General features: G+C 42.6%; 2 protein-coding genes across 2 annotated transcripts in view; one reads left to right on the top strand and one right to left on the bottom strand.

Annotated features, from left to right (window-relative positions):
- CENPP (centromere protein P) overlaps positions 1-21,967 on the bottom strand; it is a 225,955-nt gene that overhangs the window by 41,193 nt on the left and 162,795 nt on the right. The gene's annotated exons all lie outside the window — the stretch shown is intronic.
- Positions 262-21,967, top strand: part of ECM2 (extracellular matrix protein 2) — a 51,506-nt gene continuing 29,800 nt past the window's right edge. Inside the window, exons 1-2 of the mRNA XM_004620124.2 lie at positions 262-346; positions 13,731-14,030. Coding sequence (XP_004620181.2) covers positions 13,754-14,030 — 277 coding nt within the window. The 5' untranslated portion in view covers positions 262-346; positions 13,731-13,753. The remainder of the gene's footprint in view (positions 347-13,730; positions 14,031-21,967) is intronic.

Raw genomic sequence — 21,967 nt, 5'->3', positions numbered from 1 at the left:
AAGTGAGGATTCTGATAGACGCAGCTGCAAAGACAGAAGGGGGCACTGATCCAACGCTCCCGTTAATAGCGGCGTGGGCCAAACCTGGACCTGCACATCCGCACAGGGAGAAACGAGCGATGGTCAGTGGAAACTCCCTGGGCCTCGCATGCTGTTTTCAATCTAAGACGAGAAGTTACGAAACTCTCACGACACTGACACAGAACAGCTTTCGTACTGTTAACGTTACTGAATGTGAGACGGGGTGAGCAGAGGGAGGGCGAGAGAGTTAAACAACACGAATCCAGTTTGAGGCACCTCACCCATCCGGCTTGGCAAACGCTCCTTTGGGCCTGACAAAGCTCAGGTGAGAACATGCAGAGAGCGGGAGCATCTGCATTTTGGCAAACAGTTTCTGAAAACCGAAGACTTCTTAGCTGACCTCCATTTTCCCCTTCCAGTTCTGCCTTCTCAGACTAATGTTTTTTCCCTTTGCTGCTTTCCACGTTTCCTGGTATTTAGAAAAAAATATTTCTCTTGGTAAGCATTTCCCTCGTTACTCCCTTGGCTGATATTTCACACAGAGAACTGAAAGGCATTTATCCCCCAGGGAAGCAGTTATTTTAGATTTCACTAAGAAGTCAGTTAACATTTTTCAACATTCTCTTCTGTACTTTTTTTCTTTGAAAGAAAGCTCTGGTTTTGTTTCATTTTCAGCTGGAGACTTAAATGACACCAAGCAAAGTCTGCTTAGTTTAGATTTCCAGGTAAAAACGTTTTAAATTTTAAGTTTCTACTAAAGCATGTGAAATGGTTTTAATATTTGGGTGTTTTTATGTTGCAAATATGTTTAAAGCTTGAGGGTATCAGCTCTGATGGACAGAATTTAAGTTTAAGTGTGCATTACTCTGCTGACTTGGTTTTTTTCAGGATGACTACTTCCCAAGTGTTTCAAACTTTATGAAATTAAGATGAAATAATTATATATTTAAATAGAATTATATGCTCAACAGAAGTATAGATTGGCTTGAAAAAATTATTCTTTCTTTACTTTGACGTTCAAAAAGGACATAAAATAATTGTTTTCTATTTTAAACCTGTTAAGTAAAGTTAAATGAGATAAAAGACATCAGCTTTGTTTAAAATTCTAAATTATCATTTTTATAGCTTAAGACAGCTGGTGGAACTTCAGATGATATTGGGATAATGGAACAAACAGTGGATTATAGAAAAATTTATTAGATTAAAACAATACCTGATTAGTAGATTTCACCCTAGGAACATATTCAGAAAGTACAAAATTATTGCTAAAGTAAATGTTAAAGGCACCGTGAAATGCTAGACTGACTTAAAATAATGAAGGCTTAATTGTAAAATTAGTATTGAAATGCTATTTCCTTAAAATTACTTCGACATTTCAATGAGACTATTTAGATATTATTGCACGACAATTAAAATAGCTTTGAAATTCAGTTCTGTCTATAGCCATTTAGATTTCTAGGTAAGTGTAAAGATGGCAGTTTAGGGTGGGGGAGAGAAGGACTTAGGACAATAGTCTGGGACAGAGGTTCCCAAACAGTGGCCTACAATTCCTCTTTCAGAAAAGAGGTCACGCAGGGACCCCTGGAATCTCCTTTCCTTAAGCCAATCAGCAGGCTACTCTGGGCCCGGCAGGGTGGTGCTACCACTTCTGGAATCACTAAGGAGCTGGAGGGCGAGAGGGGAGCGAGCACTGTGGCTGCCTGGGAGGTGAGAGTCTCCCCTGGTGGGGTGAGCGTGGTGTCCCCCCAGAGTCCATCTCTAGGCTCGGGCGGCCTCCTCACAGCTCTGCCCGCCACCGCGTGGCCAGCGTGCATGGACGACAGTGAGGGAGGACACGTGTGCGTGTCTGGTGGGATGGCGGCGTCTGTGCTTTCGGCCACCTGCCTCGGTGACACTCAGCAAGTTCCGCTCCTGCCCTGCCTCCCAGCCCTCCTCCCAGAGGCCTTGTCCTGCTGCCACTGCCATTCTTGCAGGCCTCTCAGCTTGGAGGCTGAACTGCATTTCAGCCAAGTCATTCGCTCCTCCTTATGCCTGCCCGAGCTTCCCAAACACGGAAGTGTACAATGATAAGCTGCTCGAGCAGGGCTGCACTTTGCGGGCCCGCAGCAAAGGCTCTGAAATGAAGGGAACTAACGATGTGTAAAACCTTTTGCACACTGACCTTGGCTGCTGTGGAAACCTCACAGGGGCTGCTCTTTGCGGAATGACCTAATGTTAAGAGGGGCAAGTCAGGGGCTGGAGCGATAGCACAGCGGGAAGGGCGGTTGCCTTGCACGCAGCCAACTGGGTTCGATGCCCAGAATCCCATATGGTCCCCTGAGCACCGCCAGGAGTGATTCCTGAGTACATGAGTCAGGAGTGACCCCTGTGCATTGCCCAGTGTGAACCAAAAAGGGGGGGAAAAAAAGAGGGGCAAGTCAGAATATGATCCTAATGTGACCTGGTGAGGGGAGGTTGGTGCTGGTGGATAAAGTAGAATTACCGACCACATACTGAACAGACTGCAGACCTTCTTCTCTCTCACCCAAACCCTAGACATAATAGAAGATATATTACAGACAGCTGTATGAGGAAACAAGAAGATGGTTCTGGATAAGAGAGAAACTATGACAATAGAAGCAAATATAGGTATAAAGAGGGTTCATAAGAGAGATGCTCAGACACTGATTTGAAAACAGCCATCATTATTATTTTTTTTTCTTTTTGGGTCACACCCGGCGATGCACAGGGGTTACTCCTGGCTCTGCACTCAGGAATTACTCCTGGTGGTGCTCAGGGGACCATATGGGATGCTGGGCATCGAACCCGGGTCGGCCGCGTGCAAGGCAAATGCCCTACCTGCTGTGCTATTGCTCAAGCCCCAATCATTATATTTTTTAATGTGAAAAGGAAGGAGATAATTACAGGGATTAAGGCACTTGCCTTGCACTCACCCAGCTTCAGTTGGATGAGCACTCATGTGGCTCTCATGAGCATCACCAGGAGCAATCCCTGAGCACAAAGCCAGGAGTAAGCCCTGAACATGCTGGCAAATACCTTTATTTATTTAGGCTTTTTTGGTCACACCCAGCAATGCTCAGGGGTTACTCCTTGCTCTGCACTCAGGAATTACTCCTGGCAGTGGCCCTGAGCATGCTAGATGTGGTCTAGCACCCCAAACCCCACCAAATTTGAAGGTTTCCCCCCCCCCCCCGCCCTACACCAGGTGGTGCTTACTCACGGCAGAGCTCACGAAACCATGTCGGGTGATGGGCATGGAACCTGGGGTGATAATGAGCAAGGCAACTGCCCTAACTGCTGTACTGTCGCTCCAGTCCCCCCAGTGAAAAACGGTAAAAGGCAAGATTGAAAATTTCACTAAAGAATCAGAATCAATATGGAGCCCACTGAAAAAAATCTCAAAATGTTTAAAATCTAACAATAATAGAAACATGGAAGTTAATGAATAGATCTAATAGCAGATAAATGCAACAGAAGAGGTAAGAATGAATTAGAAGATAGTTTAGAGGAATAAACAGGAAGGATTATGGAGAGACAAAGGATAAAAAACAGACCAGGACAAGAAACACTAATGATATAATGAAAGGGTTGATACACATGAAATTACAGCTCTGAAAAGAGAAGCAAAAAAAGTATTATTTGAGTAGATAAGGAATAAGAAGTTTCTAAATCTGATTAATATGAGGTCATAAAATCAAAACCTTCAAAAGCTTCATAGCTTAAATTGGATAAAGACAAGAAAAATCTTATCTATGCAAAATGAAATAAAACAGTTGAAAAATCAAAGTCAAAGAGAACTGCTTTCAGAAAAAAAAATCATTTTTAAGGTAGAAATGTTTTTTTTACTTATTTATTTTTTTGCTTTTTGGGTCACACCCAGCGATGCTCAGGGGTTACTCCTGGCTTTGCACTCAGGAATTACTCCTGGCAGTGCTTGGGGGACCATATGGGATGCCGGGGATCGAACCCAGGTCGGCCTCATGCAAGGCAAACGCCCTACCTGCTGTGCTATTGCTCCGGCCCCAAGGTAGAAATGTTTTAGAAGGACTCAATAGAAATTATGTACATAAGGAAATATTGAATGGGTATCAAATCTGAGGGGGGGGATGTCATCCTAGAGTTCCATATCCAGCAACTATATCCTTTCAGTATGCCATAAAATAAACATTTTTGGATAAAACAAAACAAAACCAAAAAACCAAATTGGTCGCCAGTGGTTTTGTCCTAAGGGAACTGTGAAGAGGCATTCTGTACTCAGAGAATTCATCCCTGTAGAAGACTAGAGATGCAGGAAGGAACAAGGATAAACAAAAAAGGGTAAACTAATAAATTGATTAACTGGTTCTCAACGAGGGACAGAATAATTCCCAAAGATACATACGTCAGGACTGAGGAGCCCATACCGGAAAGAGAAAATATATTTAAACCCAAACATAATGAAGTACTATGATAGATATAAATGGAATAAATATCTCAATTAAAGGACAAAGACTGTCAGGCTGCATTTAAAAACATGATGCACTGCTAATATAATGTATTTAAAAATACAGACTAATAGGGGACGGAAGAGACTGCAGCAGTCAGGGCACTTGCCTTGCATGCGGCCTTCCTGGGTTTAATCCCTGACACCCCATGTTCCTCCCAGAGCTCCACTTTTACATCAAACAAAGAAAGCAATTTCATTCTTGGTGAAGATCTTAGTATAAAAAGCGCTATCAGAGATGAGAATCAATGTTTAATAGCAAAATGTATTGCAAGAATTAATACTCATGACCAAATTGTTAAGGCACAGGCTGAAAATAGAATTACAGAACAGATTGGTTTATATATGTTATGTTTATTTGTTCATATATCCACAATTTTCTGCTAAATAGGAAAACATGTTTGCAGAGCAATAGGTAACAAACAATTCACTCTGTTTAAATACAGAGGTTCATATATGTTCAGAAGGGGTCATGACAGATACATCAAAATAGAAGCTGGGAAGTTGTGGCCCACAGAACAAATCATGTTTTTAAAACATGTTGTTATTCAAAACAAAGTACCATTGGAAGACAGTCCAGCTTGTCTTTTGACTTATCATCTAAGTCTATTTTGGGGCCATAATGGCAAAGCTGAGTTGTTTTCCCGGAGATTGCTGCCTGCAGAGCCAAAAGCCTTCACTCTCTGGAGCATGCAGTGGAAGGTGCCTATCCTTGCCCGGAACTCTAGGTGGTGGTTAAAGCAACTTGTCCTTTTTGCCTCATGCATCACTTTAAGTTTTAGAAATCGGTATTATTTTTTAGAAATTTAAATTTTTAAAAATAGACTAAGAACTTGAGAGAGAGAAAACTGTGTGAACACATCTTTCTTCTTGGTTCACTCCTAGTGGGTCTCAGGGCTTACTCCGGACTTTGTGCTCAGGAATTAGTCCTGGCAGGCCGGGGAGACTGTCTAGGGCGCCAGAGGACCAGACCCAGGCCAATCACAGGCCAGGCAAGTGCCCTGCTGTACTATCTCTCTGGACCATGAAGATGTCTTCAAATTTTTTATTTTTTGGTTTTGGGACCATATATATCTTTCTAACATTTTAAATATTTTAGTTTGTAGTTTTTATTTTTCGACAGACCACAGAGGTGTTGGGGATTAAACCCAGGCCCCCTCATGCAAACCCCCTCATTCGGCCTAATGAGTTATCTTGCCAGTCCCCGCCTTTATCTTTAAAATTCTTAGGAGCTAACATGTGACTAATTTGTAACTTACTCTAAGAAAGAACTTTGTGTCAAATGGTCTGAACATGAAACATGAGATTAACAATTTCCCATTACTGGAAAAATAAGTGACTTCAAAGATTCACTCAAAATATGAGATCTACTCAATAAAGCACCATCATAAGTGATGTAGGTTGTTAGGAAACCACAACCGCAGCATCTAAGCACAGTGGAAACACGTGAAGTGGGGTCAGAAATCTAGGAAGAACACACGTTTGATGATAGGAACACTGGCCCTTTTTATCTTGGGGGGATTGGTGGGGGCACACCTGGTGGTGTTCAGAGTTTAGTCTGGGCTCTGGCCTCTGAGATCACTCCTGGCAGGCTAAGGGGAGCCACTGGGGTGCCCGGGATTGAACCTGGGTCAGCTGAGTGCAAGGCAAGTGCCCTGCCCTGCCCACTGTACTGTCGAGCTGGCTCTGGGAGCACTGGTTCTTGCAGCGATAGGTACAGTCTGGATAAGGAAATCGGCACACACACACTTGTGCCAAGAACTCAAGTACTCAAAAATGGAAGACAATGAGTCTGGATTTTTTTCTGCAGGATACAGTTATATATGAGAGTTGGAAACAGATCAAAAGAATGTGTTTTCTTTAGGACCAATCTTGGGAAGCATCACCGTTTAAAAATTAATGATTTTCTGTTCTAGCCTGACAAACCCATACCGGACAAACAGTGCCCACTATCCTACTATACATTCTTCAAGTACATGTCCTTCACGAATTAAAAAGCATGCATGTTTAAAGAAAATTACTTAACACTGACACTTGTAGGGCTAGAGATTATATTTTTGTTATTTTGTCAATAAATAACAGATATTTCTATTAAAAAATTAATGATTTTCAAAAAAACACACAAAAAGATGCCATTCATTGATAATTCATTAGATCTTTCCTATAGTCAATATATGAATCTAATTCTCTAAACAAGGGTTTTTTCAAACTGAAATTTTTTTGTTGAATTATTGAGAATTACAAAGATAGTTATTATTTGCAGATGTACAATATTCCAACCCCAATCCCCTCACCAGTGACACTTCTCTCCACCAATTAAACAAGGGTTTTTCGATCACTGCACTACTGATGTTTCTGACGACGGATGCTCTGTGCTGGGGCTGTGCTAGCACTGCAAATGGACTTGACTGCTTGGAGGGCCTACGGCAGTCTCAACCCTGACTACCAAAACAACCCGCACAATTGCCGCTATCCCACGGCAGGCTCTCCCTTCCCACCCAGCCGCCAGCCTGCTTGAGAAGCTCCGCTACAGACTGGGTTGGCAAACGTACATTCTGCCTGGCTATTTACATTTCAGAGTTTAATCTGACCCGAAATGTTGTTCTTTTGAACTTCGAAACTTCATACAAAATCAGCCTTACAGGCTGTACAAAAACAAGTAGCAAGCCCAATTTGACATGTGGTCCTGATTTCCTGACCTCTGATCCGAAGAACTACCGACCCCAGAGGCTAGTCCCCGAGGTCCTCCACGGCGTGACCTGCCCTGCCCAAGGACAGGCTGTAGATTGCGCAACACGGCGCAGCTCCGCAGACCAGCTGGGGCTGTGATTTTATTTACTAGGTGCCTTAGACGTCTGACTTCTGAGAGCCATCTTTCACTCCGAACACTAAAGTGCTAGCACAATCCAGTGTGGGAAGAGTGAAAATTTTGTTGCTGTTGTTTTGGGGCCGTACTAGGAGATGCTCAGATGTCACTCCTGGCTCTGCACTTAGGAGTTATTCCTGGCAGTGTCTGCGGGGGCTAACGAAGTGCCGGGGATCAGACCCAGGTTGGTCACATGCAAGGCAGGCACCCTACCTGCTGTACTATTGTGCTCTCACCAAAAGTCAAAATTTTAAGAGTTAAGAAATCAGGTGGTAATAGTCCTCGAAATTTGTTCTTCCTAATGGAATTAAGCTGTTACATGGTCTATGCATCCAAGTATAAATTTTAGAATAACCTTGTCCACTAAGACAAACCAACCAGCAATAATTTTGAGTGCCTTTGTGATTAATCTGCAAATAAATTTGGGGTCCTAATCAGAACTTAAAAATCCAAATAATCGAATTCCCATCCAGTTACATAAATATCTCTAACAAGTTTCTTTTATTTATTATGCAGTATTTCCATTTTCAGAGCAGTAATTCTGTACGTCTTATGTTAGCAGCATCCCTCAGGGCTGAGAGATGGTTCAGGTGGTGGGGAGCTTCCTTGCATGCAGGAGGCCTGGGTTTGATCCTCAGCCCCCGTGCTCCCCTGTCCACTCTCCACTCCTGGTGGCGCTCTGGGGATCATGTGCAGTGCTGGGGATCGAACCAGGGTTAGTGGCGTGCAAGGCAAGTGTCTTGCTACTATATATCCCTCTGGCCCCATACCATACGATTTTATACAGAGATGAGACCAACATTTGTGTATTTGCGAAAAGGCAATTTCACGTTTTCCTTTCTAATCAAGACGTCTTTTCTATCTTCGCTACACTGGGTAGAATGCTATCAGCCACCAGGTTCTTTGACCTTCAGCATAAGCTAACATGAGGTCAAGGAGAGATGTGGGTGGCATTTACTACAGGCTTCTGCCGAAGGACAGGACAGCATGTCTTGAGGGGAAGTACTGAAGGGGTGGCGTTAGGAAAGGAGTGACACCTGTGCACACAGGAGTGTTAGAAAGCCACCTGGGTAGCTATAGTGCACAGAATGTGATGTTTTCTCAGGGCCAGAGCTAGTACAGCTGGTAAGGCGCTCTCCTCGCCTGTGGATGACCTGGGTTCTATTCTTAGGACCCCTCAGCCTGCCAGGAGTGATCCCTGAGCACAGCCAGGAGGAAGCCCTGAGCACTGTTAGGTGAAGTCCAAAACCAGAAACAAAACCCAGAAAAGAACATTCTTTTTCATGCATCACTATCTTAATTAGCATATTATATTTCCATCCCTGCGCGTGATCAGAAATGACTGTGGATCTCATCAAATCTTTTATTTTTCCTGCACATAGGATCATATTGTTTTTCATTTTAGTCTACTAATGTGGTATACTTCAGAGACTGATTTTCTAATATTAAACCAATGCTGCAATCTATGTTTGGCTATGATTATCTTCTTAATATACAGTTGGGTGTGATATGTAAAAATTTGCTAGAATCTTTACATCTATGTGGAAGGAGGGGTATTGGTCTTTATTTTTTGATTTGTCTCCTTTTGTTATCAGAACAATGCTGATACAAAGAATAAGTTGGAAAAATTATCTTCTTAAAATTTGGGAAGATTTGTGTAGAACTGGAGTTCATTCCTAAACATAGAATTCACTAGTAGCATATCTAGGCCAGAATTTTTCTTTTTCTTTTAATCACTGTAAATTACAAACTTACTCATGGTGGGTTCAGGAGTACAATGTTCCAACATCAACCCCTTCACCAGTGTCCACATCCTTCCACCAGTTAGGCCAGAATTTTCTCTGCGATTTTTTTTTAAACTACAAATTCATTTTCCTTGATAGGATGTGAAATATTTGGGTTATTTTTTTCTTCTTGAATGGACTTTAGCAGTTTGTATCTCTCAAGAAATAAGTCCATTTCATCTAAGTCGCTGAATTTATTGATAAAAAGTTGTTCATAACATTCTCTTCTTACCATGTTAGTATCTGTAGACTCATACAATTTGTGTCTTTTCTGATCATGGCATGAGTTTAACTTTTTTCCTTTTTTTTTTTAAAGGAATCAACGGTTTATTTATTGGTTTTCTCCAGTCATTTTCCATTTAATCAATTTCCAGTGTTAAATCAATTGCTTCCTCCCCTTTATTCATTAGGGATTAATTTGTGCTTATTTTCCTAGGGTTTTTGTTGCTGTTATTGTTGTTGTTGTTTGTTTGTTTTGAAGCCAACACCTGGCGATGATCAGGGGTTCCTCCTGGCTCTGCCCTCTGGAATCACTCCTGGTAGTACTCAGGGGACCATATGGGATACTGGGGATTGAAACCCAGGATGGCCGCATGCAAGGCAAATGCCCTACCCGCTGTGCTAATGCCCAGCCCCTATTTTCCTAGTTTTTTAAAGCAGAAATCTGAAGCCACTAATCAGTTTAGGTGTAAGTTTTAGGTGTTCAGTGCTACTGTATTCCAAACAATGTATGAGATTTTGATATATTATGTTCTCATTATGAAATGCTTTCTAAATTTCCAGAGTGAATTTTCTTTTGACTTTGACCCCATAGTTAATTTGTTTTTTAATAGTTGGGTATTTTCCCAATATTCTACTGTTATTATGACTTAATTCCATCATGTACTGTGTTGTGAATCTTTTTTTTCTGTTGCCACACCTAGCACTCCAGGCCACTCCTGGCTTGGTGCCTGGTCGTCACTCCCCTGTGGTGTGCAGGGGACCACGCAGTGCCAGGGATCACACCCAGGCCTCCTACTTGCAAAGCACGTACTGCAGCTGCTTGAATCATCTCTGCAGTCCTGTGTTGTGAATCTTTTTTATTTACTTATTTCGGTTTTGGGGCCACACCCAGCGATGCTCAGGGGTTACTTCTGATTCTTCACTTAGGAATTACTCCTGATGGCACTCGGGGGCCATATGGGATTCTGGGGATCGAACTGGAAACCAGGTCAACTGTGTGCAAGGCAAATGCCCTACCCTCATGCTATCACTGTGTGCAAGGCAAATGCCCTTCCCTCATGCTATCACTCCGGCCTCCTGCATTGTGAATCTTTAATAATATATCTAATATATTAGATTGATGGCCTAGAATATGTCCTGCTTTGGTAGATGCTTCTTGTATTCTTAACAGCAGGCTGGAAGTACAGGTTTCCCAGCTCCCCCCTGGCCTCCTACACTCCTGGCCTCCACAGTGAACATCCTCTGTTAGGGTAGGGTACATGTTCTAGCTGACGAGCCTACAAGATACATAATCACTCATAGTCCACAGTTCATGCTATAGTGAACTCCTGGTGCTATACAATCTGAGGACTTGGACAAATTATGATGACAAAAATAGTATCAGTTTAACTGCCCTAAAATTTCCTGTGCTCCACCCCTGTGCCTTTTCTGGAAGGTCAGATAGCTGAAATCACTTAGCATGGGAATTTTTCCTTTGGCTTTAACCACTTAGTAATATGTATTTAATGTTTGTCCATGTCTCTTTGCGAACTGAAAGCTCATTTCTTTTCATGTCTAAATAATATTCCATTTTCTGGATGTACCAATTTTATTTTCTCATTTACCGACTGCAGGGCATCTTATTCACTTCTCATAGGTGGTAGTTAGGAATAAACCTGCTATTAACATTCATGTATACATGTGCTAAGAAAAACCAGTCTATCCTCCATTGATTTGACACATCCGGTATTAGGAGTGTGGTGGTTTTCCTTCAACCAAGCAACTGCTGATGTCCTATAATTTGACTCAATTTGAACATTATCTACATGGAGATAGTGTTGGATTTCACTGGTTAAGAACTTAATTCCACTTCAAGCAGCAGCATGGTCCTTGGCTTACCCACAACTTGTCTGACTTGTCTCCAAATCATAGGTTCTATGTCTCAGTTAACTTGCTAGCACAGCTCACAGACCTCAGGACACTTACTGACATTTAACAGTTGATTAAACAACATCACAAAGGTTGCAGATAAGTAGGGAGATGAAGATATATACTATGAGAGGTCTGAGAGGGTCCATAGATCAAGACCTTCTGTCTCATCGAGCTGGCGGGTTTGGGGGGTGGTGTGTGTGTGCCACTGTCTTAGTATTTGCATGTCAACCAAATTGGAAGCTAAGCTGATCACCTATTTGGGGGCTCTTTTGGAAGCTGCATCATGCTCAAAGATTAATTCCATTCCTAGCTCCTCTACCCTCTCTGGAGAATGGGGGCGGTGCTGAAAATTCCTAGTTTCTAACCATGGCTTTGTTTTCTAGTGACCAGCCCCACCCAGGAGCTTACCCAGAATCATTTCATTTGAAAAACAAAATATATTCTTAGGCTGTTAGTGCTTAAAAATTTATATGTCTTTAAAGAGCCTTGTATTTGCACAAAGAACAACTAAGTATCAGCTATTTGCATGCCCTTGACCCCAAATTGTCTTTCTTCAGTGAAGGGTGTTCTTACTGACCTAGCTACAAACCAGTGTGGGTTTCAACTGAGAAAAATCCCAGTATATGACTTTGCACTGACTGCTCCACTCCGCATTTGGGGGAAATGCTGCGTTGTTGAGGGAGGATGCTTGATCTAGTTATACTAGATTTCCAGTCACATGTCCTTGGGGTTCCCCCTCACTTGCCTGCAGGTTGTGCAGCAAAGATTAGTAAGATTATTTAATGCCAAAAGGCTGAATCAATTACTTAGAAAATCTGGTTATTTTGTGAGGTTCTAAAGAAAGGTGCCGAGTTGATAAACTACTCTACACGCAGCTTCTTGTTGGACCTTTGGTCCCTCAAAGTCACTTCCGTGCAGTTTACAGTTTTAATCTCTACATGTAACATCACCTTGAATGGTTCATTCCCTACCCTCACCAGTCAGATGGATAGTTCCTGAAAGACAGCACTTTTATTTGCCCCCTAAGGGATGACCAAGGTTGGACTTTAAGGAGCGAGCAAGGTCTTGGGACTGCAGAGTGGAGAAAACCCTGCAGAAGAGCAGCGAATAAGAAGCTGCCAGAGCAAGGGCAGGACACCAGGTTCTCGGCCTGGTAAACAAAGAGACTGCAAATCTTCCCTTGCAGCACTACATGTGGCCAGAAAGTTCGATCTGATAAGCCCTTCAACCAGCCCTGAGAGCACTGTGTGGAGGAGTCTCTGTTTGTCCCAACTACCCAACTTCACAAGTCTACGTGACCAGGACACCACTCCCACACTTAGTCCTTGCATTTGACAACTTAAGGATTTATATCTCAAACACACACATACACACACACACTGCATTACCAGGTGCAAGCTCTACTCACACACTCAGATACACACACACACACACACACACTGCATTACCAGGGGCAAGCCCTACACACACACAGCATTACCAGGGGCAAGCCCTACACACACACACTCAGACACACACTGCATTACCAGGGGCAAGCCCTACACACACACACAGACACTCACAGACACACACACACACACACTGCATTGTCAAGTGCAAGCCCTAGTCCCGCTGATATGAGTTACCCTAGTCTCTCTCTATAGCTGATGCTATTTCATGTGGTCCTATCATGCCTCCTCACCCTGACAAAGAACACGGTAAAGTCAGAAAATGACAGCAACAGAGAAGGACTGGAGAGCTGGGTAGTGGGCGATGTGACTCACAGAATGACTCGGTGAAAGAGGAACGAGAAGTCTCTGAGTAGCTTCTGAAAGCAGTGTCCTAAGAGGGGTTGACAGGTTAGAGCCAGGGCTGGGGACAGGGGCACGTGACCAACCTGGTTTTGAAAGAGCCCGACAGTGCCACACAGCCACACCCATTGGTGTCCGGCTTGTGATTGCTTCACTGTGAAAATGTTGGAGTAGAACAAAGAATGTTTTGCTTGTCCAGTCTAACTACGCTCTGTCCACTGGAGAAAAAAGCCTACTCAAGCCTGATCAAGAAGTCGAGATAAGATACTGAAAGTTCACTGATTCTGATGGGACAACTCCAACTTCTGCCTTGAAGCGGCACTCGCACAATTTGAACAGACACTGTATCATTTTGCAAAGATGCTATGGAGGTGGCACACGGGCAAACTGTAGATCAGTTTCCACAGATGAAGTTTAGTCAGCAGGCCAGAGTGATAGTACAGTGGGCAGGGCGTTTGCCTTGCACGTGGTCGATCCAGGATCAACCCCCAGCATCCTATATGGTCCCCCAAGCACCACCAGGAATGATTCCCGAGTGCAGAGACAGGAGTAACCCCTGAGTATGGCTGGGTATGACTCCCCTTCATGCCCCGCCCCTCAAAAAAAAAGCTTAGTCAAGCATCAACTGTAAAATGGCTTCATTCTCATTCCAGGAACTGGACGGTGAGAAGCGAACATGAAGGTGGCAGGTTTGCTTTGTTTGCTGATGCTTATCACTTTTCAAACTGACTTTGGGCAAAGTGAAGAATCCCCGAGGAAGCAAAGGAGAAAGATGAACTATAGGAGACTGCGGAAAAGTTCCTTGGCCAGCCATGAATCAAGGAAGCAGCTTGGAATGCAGCAGAAGCCGAGCAGAAGAGCACTGCCCATCGTGAACTTAGATGACAGCACAGAGGAAAAGTTTGAATCCTTAAGTTCTCTTGGCGCAGAGTCAAGCTACCATGTATTACCAGGTAAGACAATACGAGAACGGGAACTTCCATGAAGATGATCCCAGCACCCAAATTCAAGCCCTTATATTATCTTTTGTTCTGATCTACAAAGATAAACACCAAGATGATTTTTTTAAAAAAAATCATTCCTGGAATATACTTACAATATGAGACTAGGGGAAAATATTGAACATTTGCTATTTAAAAGTAGGATTTATGAGGCTGAAGATGGTACAGTAGTCAGCTGCAGACCTTGCATGTGCACCCCTGGATTTGATCCCCCGAACTACATGGTCCCCAAACATTATCATGTGCGGCCTTGGAGGTCCTTGAATATCACTGGGGTGGCCCTGGGAACCATCAGCACCACAGGGCCTGGGTAACCCCGCATCCTCAGAACCATGCACTGAACTATTGGCCCAGTTGGCTGAAAGTCACTAGCGGGGGTGGTGAGCAATGTTTGGGAGCCCAACCTATCGCCTCAAAACAAACAAACAAACAAACAAACAAACAAACAAACAAACAAAGCAAGCTATTTTGGGCCAGAGGGACAGTACAACAGGTAAGGTGCTTGCCTTGCATGGAACTAACCCGGGTTCCATCCCCGGCATCTCATACGGTCCCCCAACCCCACGAGAGTGATCCCCGAGTACAGAACCAGGAGTATGCCCTGAGTAACCTGGGTGTGCCCCACCAAAACCCCAAAACCAAAACAAACAAACAAACAAAAAAACACCCCAGTGATTATAAAGCCATAGTTATGATTACATACACACATGGCAAAGAAACATATTCTGTCAAAGCTTTTAAACCAAAAATGGAGTTAAAGCTACTATTTTTAAAGGCTAAAAAGACTGACAATTCTGCCAAGGATTTAAATGAGGCATTTCTAAAAACCAGTACTGAATGGTCTTTTTCTAAGTTTCAAAGAAAAAAGTAATTATATTATAGGTATGTTACTATTAAAAGACAAAAGAAAGTTTCACCACACAATCTTCTGTGACTGTTACTTCAGACATTATCTCAAGAAAACCAGATTCTTTTATTTCCATGAAGCTAGGATAACATACAATTATCAAAAGTAGAGACCACTTAGATCACATTTGCAGAATAATCAAGAGGAAAAAGTGTCTAGAGGCAGGGAAATTAGATACAATAATAACAGCGTACCCAGAAATGCTGAAGAATGATGATCTCTACTTCCCTGGTTAAGTGGAAACACTCAAACTATAGTAATAGAAAAAGGAAAAGATTACTAAGTATTACACAAAATGTGATCTCAAATTGTTCTAAAATATTTGACACAGGGTTTCAGTACGCATTAAAAAATACAGAAGATGTATGCTTAATATTTTTCAATGACCTAAAAGAGTTTTCAGTGGATTTATAGAATATTTTTATTGTGGCAATATACACATAAAACATAAGATTTTAATTATTTTATAATGCACAATTCAGTGGCACCTAGAATATCCCCAAGTCCATACAACCATCACCACTCCCCAGAGACTGAGCACTGTCTCTACCCAAAAGGAGACTACAGAATGCAGCCATTACCCACTTTCCACTGTCCTCGTTCCCTGCAACAATTATCTGCCTCTACCAACTTGCCTGCTTTATATATTCCACATAAAAGAAATCGTATAAAATATGGGACTTGATGTCTTATTTTTTTTCTATCTAGTACAGAGTTTTCAAGATGAATTCAGGTTGCATCAGCACTTCACTTTTTATGGTTGTATGGTATGCCACCTTTAGCAAAAACAAGCTTTCCCTTTCCATTCCTTGATGGACATGGGGTTTGTGTTCAAATATATATATATATATATGTATATGTATATATATATATTGGTTCTTACAAACAACACTTGTATAAACATGGCTAAGCAAGTATCTGTTTGTATGCCTATTCTTAATTCCAGGTAGACTGGGTCTCTACCTAGAAGTAGAATATGGAGTATTAGAGAGTTGAACCATTTGATAATCCTGGTTAATTTATTGAGCCACATTGGCTATACCATTTCTTATACCTAACAGCAACATATGAAGATTCCAACTTCTATACACCTTTGCAAAAGTTTACATTAAAAAATTATAGCCATGTTTGTAGATGTAAAGTGCTATTTCAGTGTGGTTAACATACTGACACAGGTGTTGAGATTTGTGTTAATTAAACCACATTTAAGTGTGAGCTACCAGTGGTATATTGACAGCAATGTGTTTAAAATGGTATTTCTCTAGTGACTAATCATGTCAAGCGTCCTTTTTTGGAGGGGGGCACACCCAGTGATGACTCCTGGTGGGCTTGGGGTACTATATGGGATGGCGGGGAATCAAACCTGGTCAGCCATATGCAAGGCAAGTGCCCTGCCTGCTTTATTACCTCTCCAACCCCCACAGTATTTTTTAAAAATATACTTGCTATCTGGGTTGCAGCCATAGCACAGCGGGTAGGGCGTTTGCCTTGCACACTGCCAACCCAGGTTCGATTCTTCCACCTCTCTCGAAGAGCCCAGCAAGCTACCGAGAGTATCTCGTCTGCACGGCAGAGCCTGGCAAGCTACCCATGGCATATTTGGTATGCCAAAAACAGTAATAACAAGTCTCACGATGGAGACGTTACTGGTGCCCGCTAGAACAAATCGATGAGCAAGGAGATGACAGTGACAGTGACTTGCTATCTACTGAATGTCTTCTTTAGAGAAACAACTATTCAAGTACTGTCACTTTGAAATTGGGTTGTTAGTTTTTCTGTTGAGTTTCAGTTCTTTATGCATAATCTGGATATTAGACTATTATCAGCGAGGAGTTATGAGTATTTCCTCCCATTGTCTATGTTGTCCTTTCACTTTCTAGGCAATGCCCTTTATTTTGCGTGGGGACCTCCCAAGCTTTGCTCAGGTCCTGATGACTCTTGGCCAACTGAGCTGGCTCAGTGATAGGGCTTGAGGAAACGGTACTGCTCAGGCCCTGCAGGACTGGGGGTACCTCCTGGAGGTCTCTGGGGCCCCACCTGCTGGTGCTCAGGAGTCTCCAGAGCTGGCCCTGGCAGTGCTCAGAGGATCCTGCACGTCAGGAAGTGAACCTGGGCCAGGCACACACGAGGCATGCGCTCTCACCATTCTATCAACTCCGGCCCCGGCCAATGTCCTTGGATACACTAAATTTTAGTTTCGGTCAAGGCTGTATCTTTTCAACTGTTACCTTCACTTCTGGAGTTCAATATACAGCCCATCACTAACTCTAAGGCAATGGAGATTTTAGCCTATGTTTTCCTCCATTAGTGTTACGGAGTTAGCTCAAATTTAGGTTTTTAATCCATTTGAAGTTAAGTTTTTTATTTAGTGTGAGGGGACTAGTTCATTGCTCTCACAGGCATATTCGGTTGTCCCTGTGCCAATTATAAGAGACTTTTTAATCCTTATTAAACCATTTTGATGCCCTTATTAGAAATCAACTGATTGTTGATATACAGGTTTATTTCTCAATACTCCCTTTGTCTACATCTCTAGCTTTATACTAGGACCACACTGGCATAAGTCAATTATTATAGCTGGATGTGTGTGCATGTGTGTGTCCCAGAGATGGTTTTGGAGCTATCTCGACTTTGGGACAAGTTCAATGAACTTGAGAATCAACTTTTCTGCTTCTACCAAAACCCTGAAAAATGCCATTGGAATTTTAATAAGAAAGGAACCAGGAAAAAACTCATTTGTCTTTCTGTTTGTTTTGGAGCCTCAACCAATGGAATTGAGGGCTTACTCCTGATCCTGTGCTCAGGGTTTGCTCCTGGTGGTGCTTGGGGAACTGTACGTGGTGCTGGGGATGAATGCAGGGGTGGGGTGGGGAGTTAACCCCTGTACAAGGCAAGTCTCACCCGCTGTGTTAATCCCTCTGGGCCACCACTTGCCATTTTTTCCCCCCAGGGAAAGAATCATGTGGGAGCACTTAGTGTACTGAAACATCTAGATGAGAGATAGGCAGGGCTTGAACTGGGTTGTCAGTAGGCAGAGAGGAATCAGGTCAAGGTGAGAAACCTCACCTGAGGATGGTGACTGGCTACAGTGATTCATCGGCTGGAGAAGAGATAGGAAACGACACTGGGGTCTCAAGGAAAACACCCTACAATCAATCTGCTGTCTAAGCGAGACTACTTAGCTACGTAGTTATCCTGTACCCAAACGAATACACAAAGGGCTGGTGAGATGATAAAGGAGGTAAAGCAAGACCCATGCTGGAGCTTTTCAAGGCGACAAGGGACCCAAGCTAGAGCTCCAAACTAGTAATGTAATCTGCAAAGTCCTAATATTTGGGCATTTCAGGTTAGGAGACGGGGGCCGTGGTTTCCACAGTGAAGTCTACACCAGTTAATCTACCCCACCACATCCCATAAGAGCCACAGATTAGCCTCTTATTCAGAACTCCCACAAGAGCAGCCTGACTACCCCAACCACATTTGGCCAATAGTCCATTCTCCCCTACTCCAATCAGTATTCCTCCCCCCCCCCCTTCCCACCCCAAACACAAAAGCAACAGTGAGCGCAGGAATCCAAACTGCAACGGTCACCAAGGTAAAGCAACGCAGAAACCCACCAGGCTTAGTGAGGGAAGATGCTAGTCCAGATGGCTCAACCAGTAATACGTGAGCTATATAACCTCTCTGACAAGGAATTTAGAATGGAGCTGTTAATGACAGACAAGGAGCTCAAAGAAACAATGGAATGCACCAGCAATAAAACACAAGAGGATTTGAGAGAAATGTGGAAAATACAAATGAAAATATAAACGGGAAGTGACAGATCTGAAAAACCTGGTAGGTGAAATGAAGAACTCACTGGAAGGACTCGGCAGCAGAGTGACAGCTGCTGAGGAGAGAATCAGTGAGGTTACTGCAAACCATAACACCCAAAAGGAGAGCGAGAGAGAGTAAAAGGGAATGTGTCTGCCACAGAGGCAGGGGGTGGCAGGAGGGATACTGGGAACACTGGTGGTGGAGAATGGGCATTGGTGGAGGGATGGGGACTCCATCGTTGTATGACTGAAATGTAATCACGAAAGTTTGTAAGTCTCTAAAAAAGTTTGCAAGTCTGAATCATGGTGATTCATTAAAAAAAGAAGAAGAAGAAGAGGTGCAGAGAATCTCCAGAGTACAGCAGAAGATGGACAAGCTCAAGCCAACAGATGACAGGAGAACATTTGGAAGAATTTATGAGCAACATAAGAATCATTGGGGCACTAGAGGGGCAAGAAGAAAACCCTGATGAAGAAGCAACTATCAAAGCCATTATGGCTGAAAAGTTCCCAGAGCTTGAAGAGTGCATACACCCAGATCCAGGAGACCCGAAGGCTAATAGCTAAAAGAAACACAAATTAAAATACTCCAAGACACATCCTAATCAGAATGATGAAAACCGGAGATAGAGAGAGAATACTGAAAGCAGCAAGATCAAAGAAGGAAATTACTTACACAGGAACATCTGTCTGACTTACAACAGACCTATCAGATGAAATCCTCAGCTCCCAAAGGCAGTGATGGGATAAAGTTAAAAAAACAAACAAAAAACTCAATGAAATAGATGCCTCACCAAGAATACTTTACCCAGCTAGACTCATTCATATTTGGAGGAACAATACAAAGATTCACAGATAAACAACACTCAGGAACTTCATAGACTCAAAACCATTGCTACAAGAAGGACTAAACAGGCTATTTTAAGATAAGACAAGTCCTTCAAACACACCAAATTTCTGCAGAAAGATGGGACAAACTCCGTAACAATAATCTCTCAATGTCAATGGGCTAAATGCACCAATTAAGAGACAGAGTGGCAGGATGGATTAGAAAATTGAACTCAACACTTTGCTGCCTGCAAGAAACTCATCTAACAGTCAGAGCAAACATAGACTCAAAGACAGAAGCTGGAAAACAATTCTACAAGCAAACAACCTCCTTAAAAAAGCTGGAGTGGCCATACTAGTATTGGACCACATAGACTTCAGGCTGAAGAAAGTTATAAGAGACAGTGGATATAATTTCTTAATGATCAATGAATCTGTACATCGGAAGAAGGCACACTCCTAAATGTATTTGAACCTAATAAGGGACCTGCAAAATACTTAAAACAACTGCTAATGGTCTTGAAGAAAGACATAAATAACAACATAATAATAGTTGGAAATTTCAACACCATTCTGTCACCTCTTAGTTAATCAACTAGACTAAAGTTCAACAACTAATTACTTTGAAGGAAGAGATGGAAGAGAGATAGTAAGTAGTAAGGACTTACTTTTCATCTCCCCCAAAGCTGAATATACATTCTTCTCCAGTGTACATGAGACATTCTCCAAGATATCTCCATAAAATTAAGAGGCTAGAAATTGTATCAACCATTTTTTCAAATAATGATGCACTGAAAACAGAAGTTAATCAGACCCAGAAGTGGAGAGTCAAATCAAACACCTGGAAATTAAACAGCTTGCTACTAAACAACCAATGGCTTAGAAAGGAAATCAACAGATTCCTGGAAACAAGAATGAAGACACAAGCTATCAGAATTTCTGGGACACAGCAAAAGCAGTGTGAAGAGGAACGTTTATAGCTCCACAAGCATTTACCAGGAAGGAAGGAAGAGCTCATATAAATATTTTAACTTCAAAGTTTAAGATCTTGAAAAATGACCAACAAAAGGAGTCCAAACCAGGCTGGAGAAAGGAAATAATAAAACTGAAATAATAAAAATAATTTCTCAGGGCAGAAATTAATGAGCTGGGAGCTCAAAAAACAATTGGCACATTCAACAAAACCAGGAGTTGGTTCTTTGAGAAAATAAACAAGATCAATAAACCACTAGCAGCTCTCACAAAGAGAGAGAGAGAGCCCTAATAAATCAAATCAGAAATGAGGACGGGTTTGGGGGTGGGTGGGAAAACATCACAACAGAAACCACAGAAATTCAAAGGATTGTCAGAGATTATTTTGATAATCTTTATGCTACAAAAGAACCCCAAACAAATGGATAAAATTCTGAATTTTTATAACCTCTCAAGGCTGAACCATGACGATCTGGAATACCTATCAGACCTATCACTATCAAGGAAATTGAAATGGTAATCAAAAGTCTCCTCCAAAACAAAAGCCCTGGCCCAGATGGATTCACTAGTGAATTCTTCTTCTTCTTCTTTTTTTTTTTTTTGCTTTTTGGGTAACATCTGTCTATGCACAGGGGTTAGTCCTAGTTCATGCACTCAGGAATTATTCCTGGCGGTGCTTAGGGGACCATATGGGATGCTGGGGATCGAATCTGGGTCAGCCGCATGCAAGGCAAATGCCCTACCCGTTGTGCCATTGCTACAGCCCAACTAGTGAATTGGAAGTACTTGCCATAGCAGTTAGGCAAGAAAAAGATATCAAAGGCATTCAGATAGGAAAGGAAGAAGTCAAGCTATCACTATTTGCAGATGACATAATACTATACTTAGAAAATCCTAAAGACTCTACAAAAAAGCTTCTAGAAACAATAGGTTTTTAGAGTATAGTGGCAAGTTACAAAATCAATACCCAAAAGTCCATGGCTAGGCTGGAGAGATAGTACAGAGGGTAGGGCATTTGCCTGGCACGTGGCCGACCTGAGTTTGATCCCCTGAGTTTTGCACTCCTGGCGGTGCTCGGAGGGCCATATGGGATGCTGGGACTCGAACCCAGGTCGGCCGCATACAAGGCAAACGCTCTACCTGCTGTGCTATCGCTCCAGCCCCAAAACAATTTTTTTTTGAAGGGAGCCACACTTGGCTGCGCTCAGGGATCTTTTCTGGTGGGGTCAGGGCATAAAACCCAGGTGTGCAATGTGCAAAGCAAGCACCCTACTTGCCGTACTCTCTCGGGTCCCTACAAACATTCTTTAAAAAGTGTTGCACAGGCCTCAGTTTAAAGCTGGGACACATCACATGTGTGCTTCCTT

This window comes from Sorex araneus, chromosome 2 (genome assembly GCF_027595985.1).
Source record: "Sorex araneus isolate mSorAra2 chromosome 2, mSorAra2.pri, whole genome shotgun sequence".
NCBI lineage: Eukaryota > Metazoa > Chordata > Mammalia > Eulipotyphla > Soricidae > Sorex > Sorex araneus.
The sequence above is the reverse complement of the archived record's forward strand: the minus strand, read 5'-3'. Positions and strand labels throughout refer to the sequence as shown.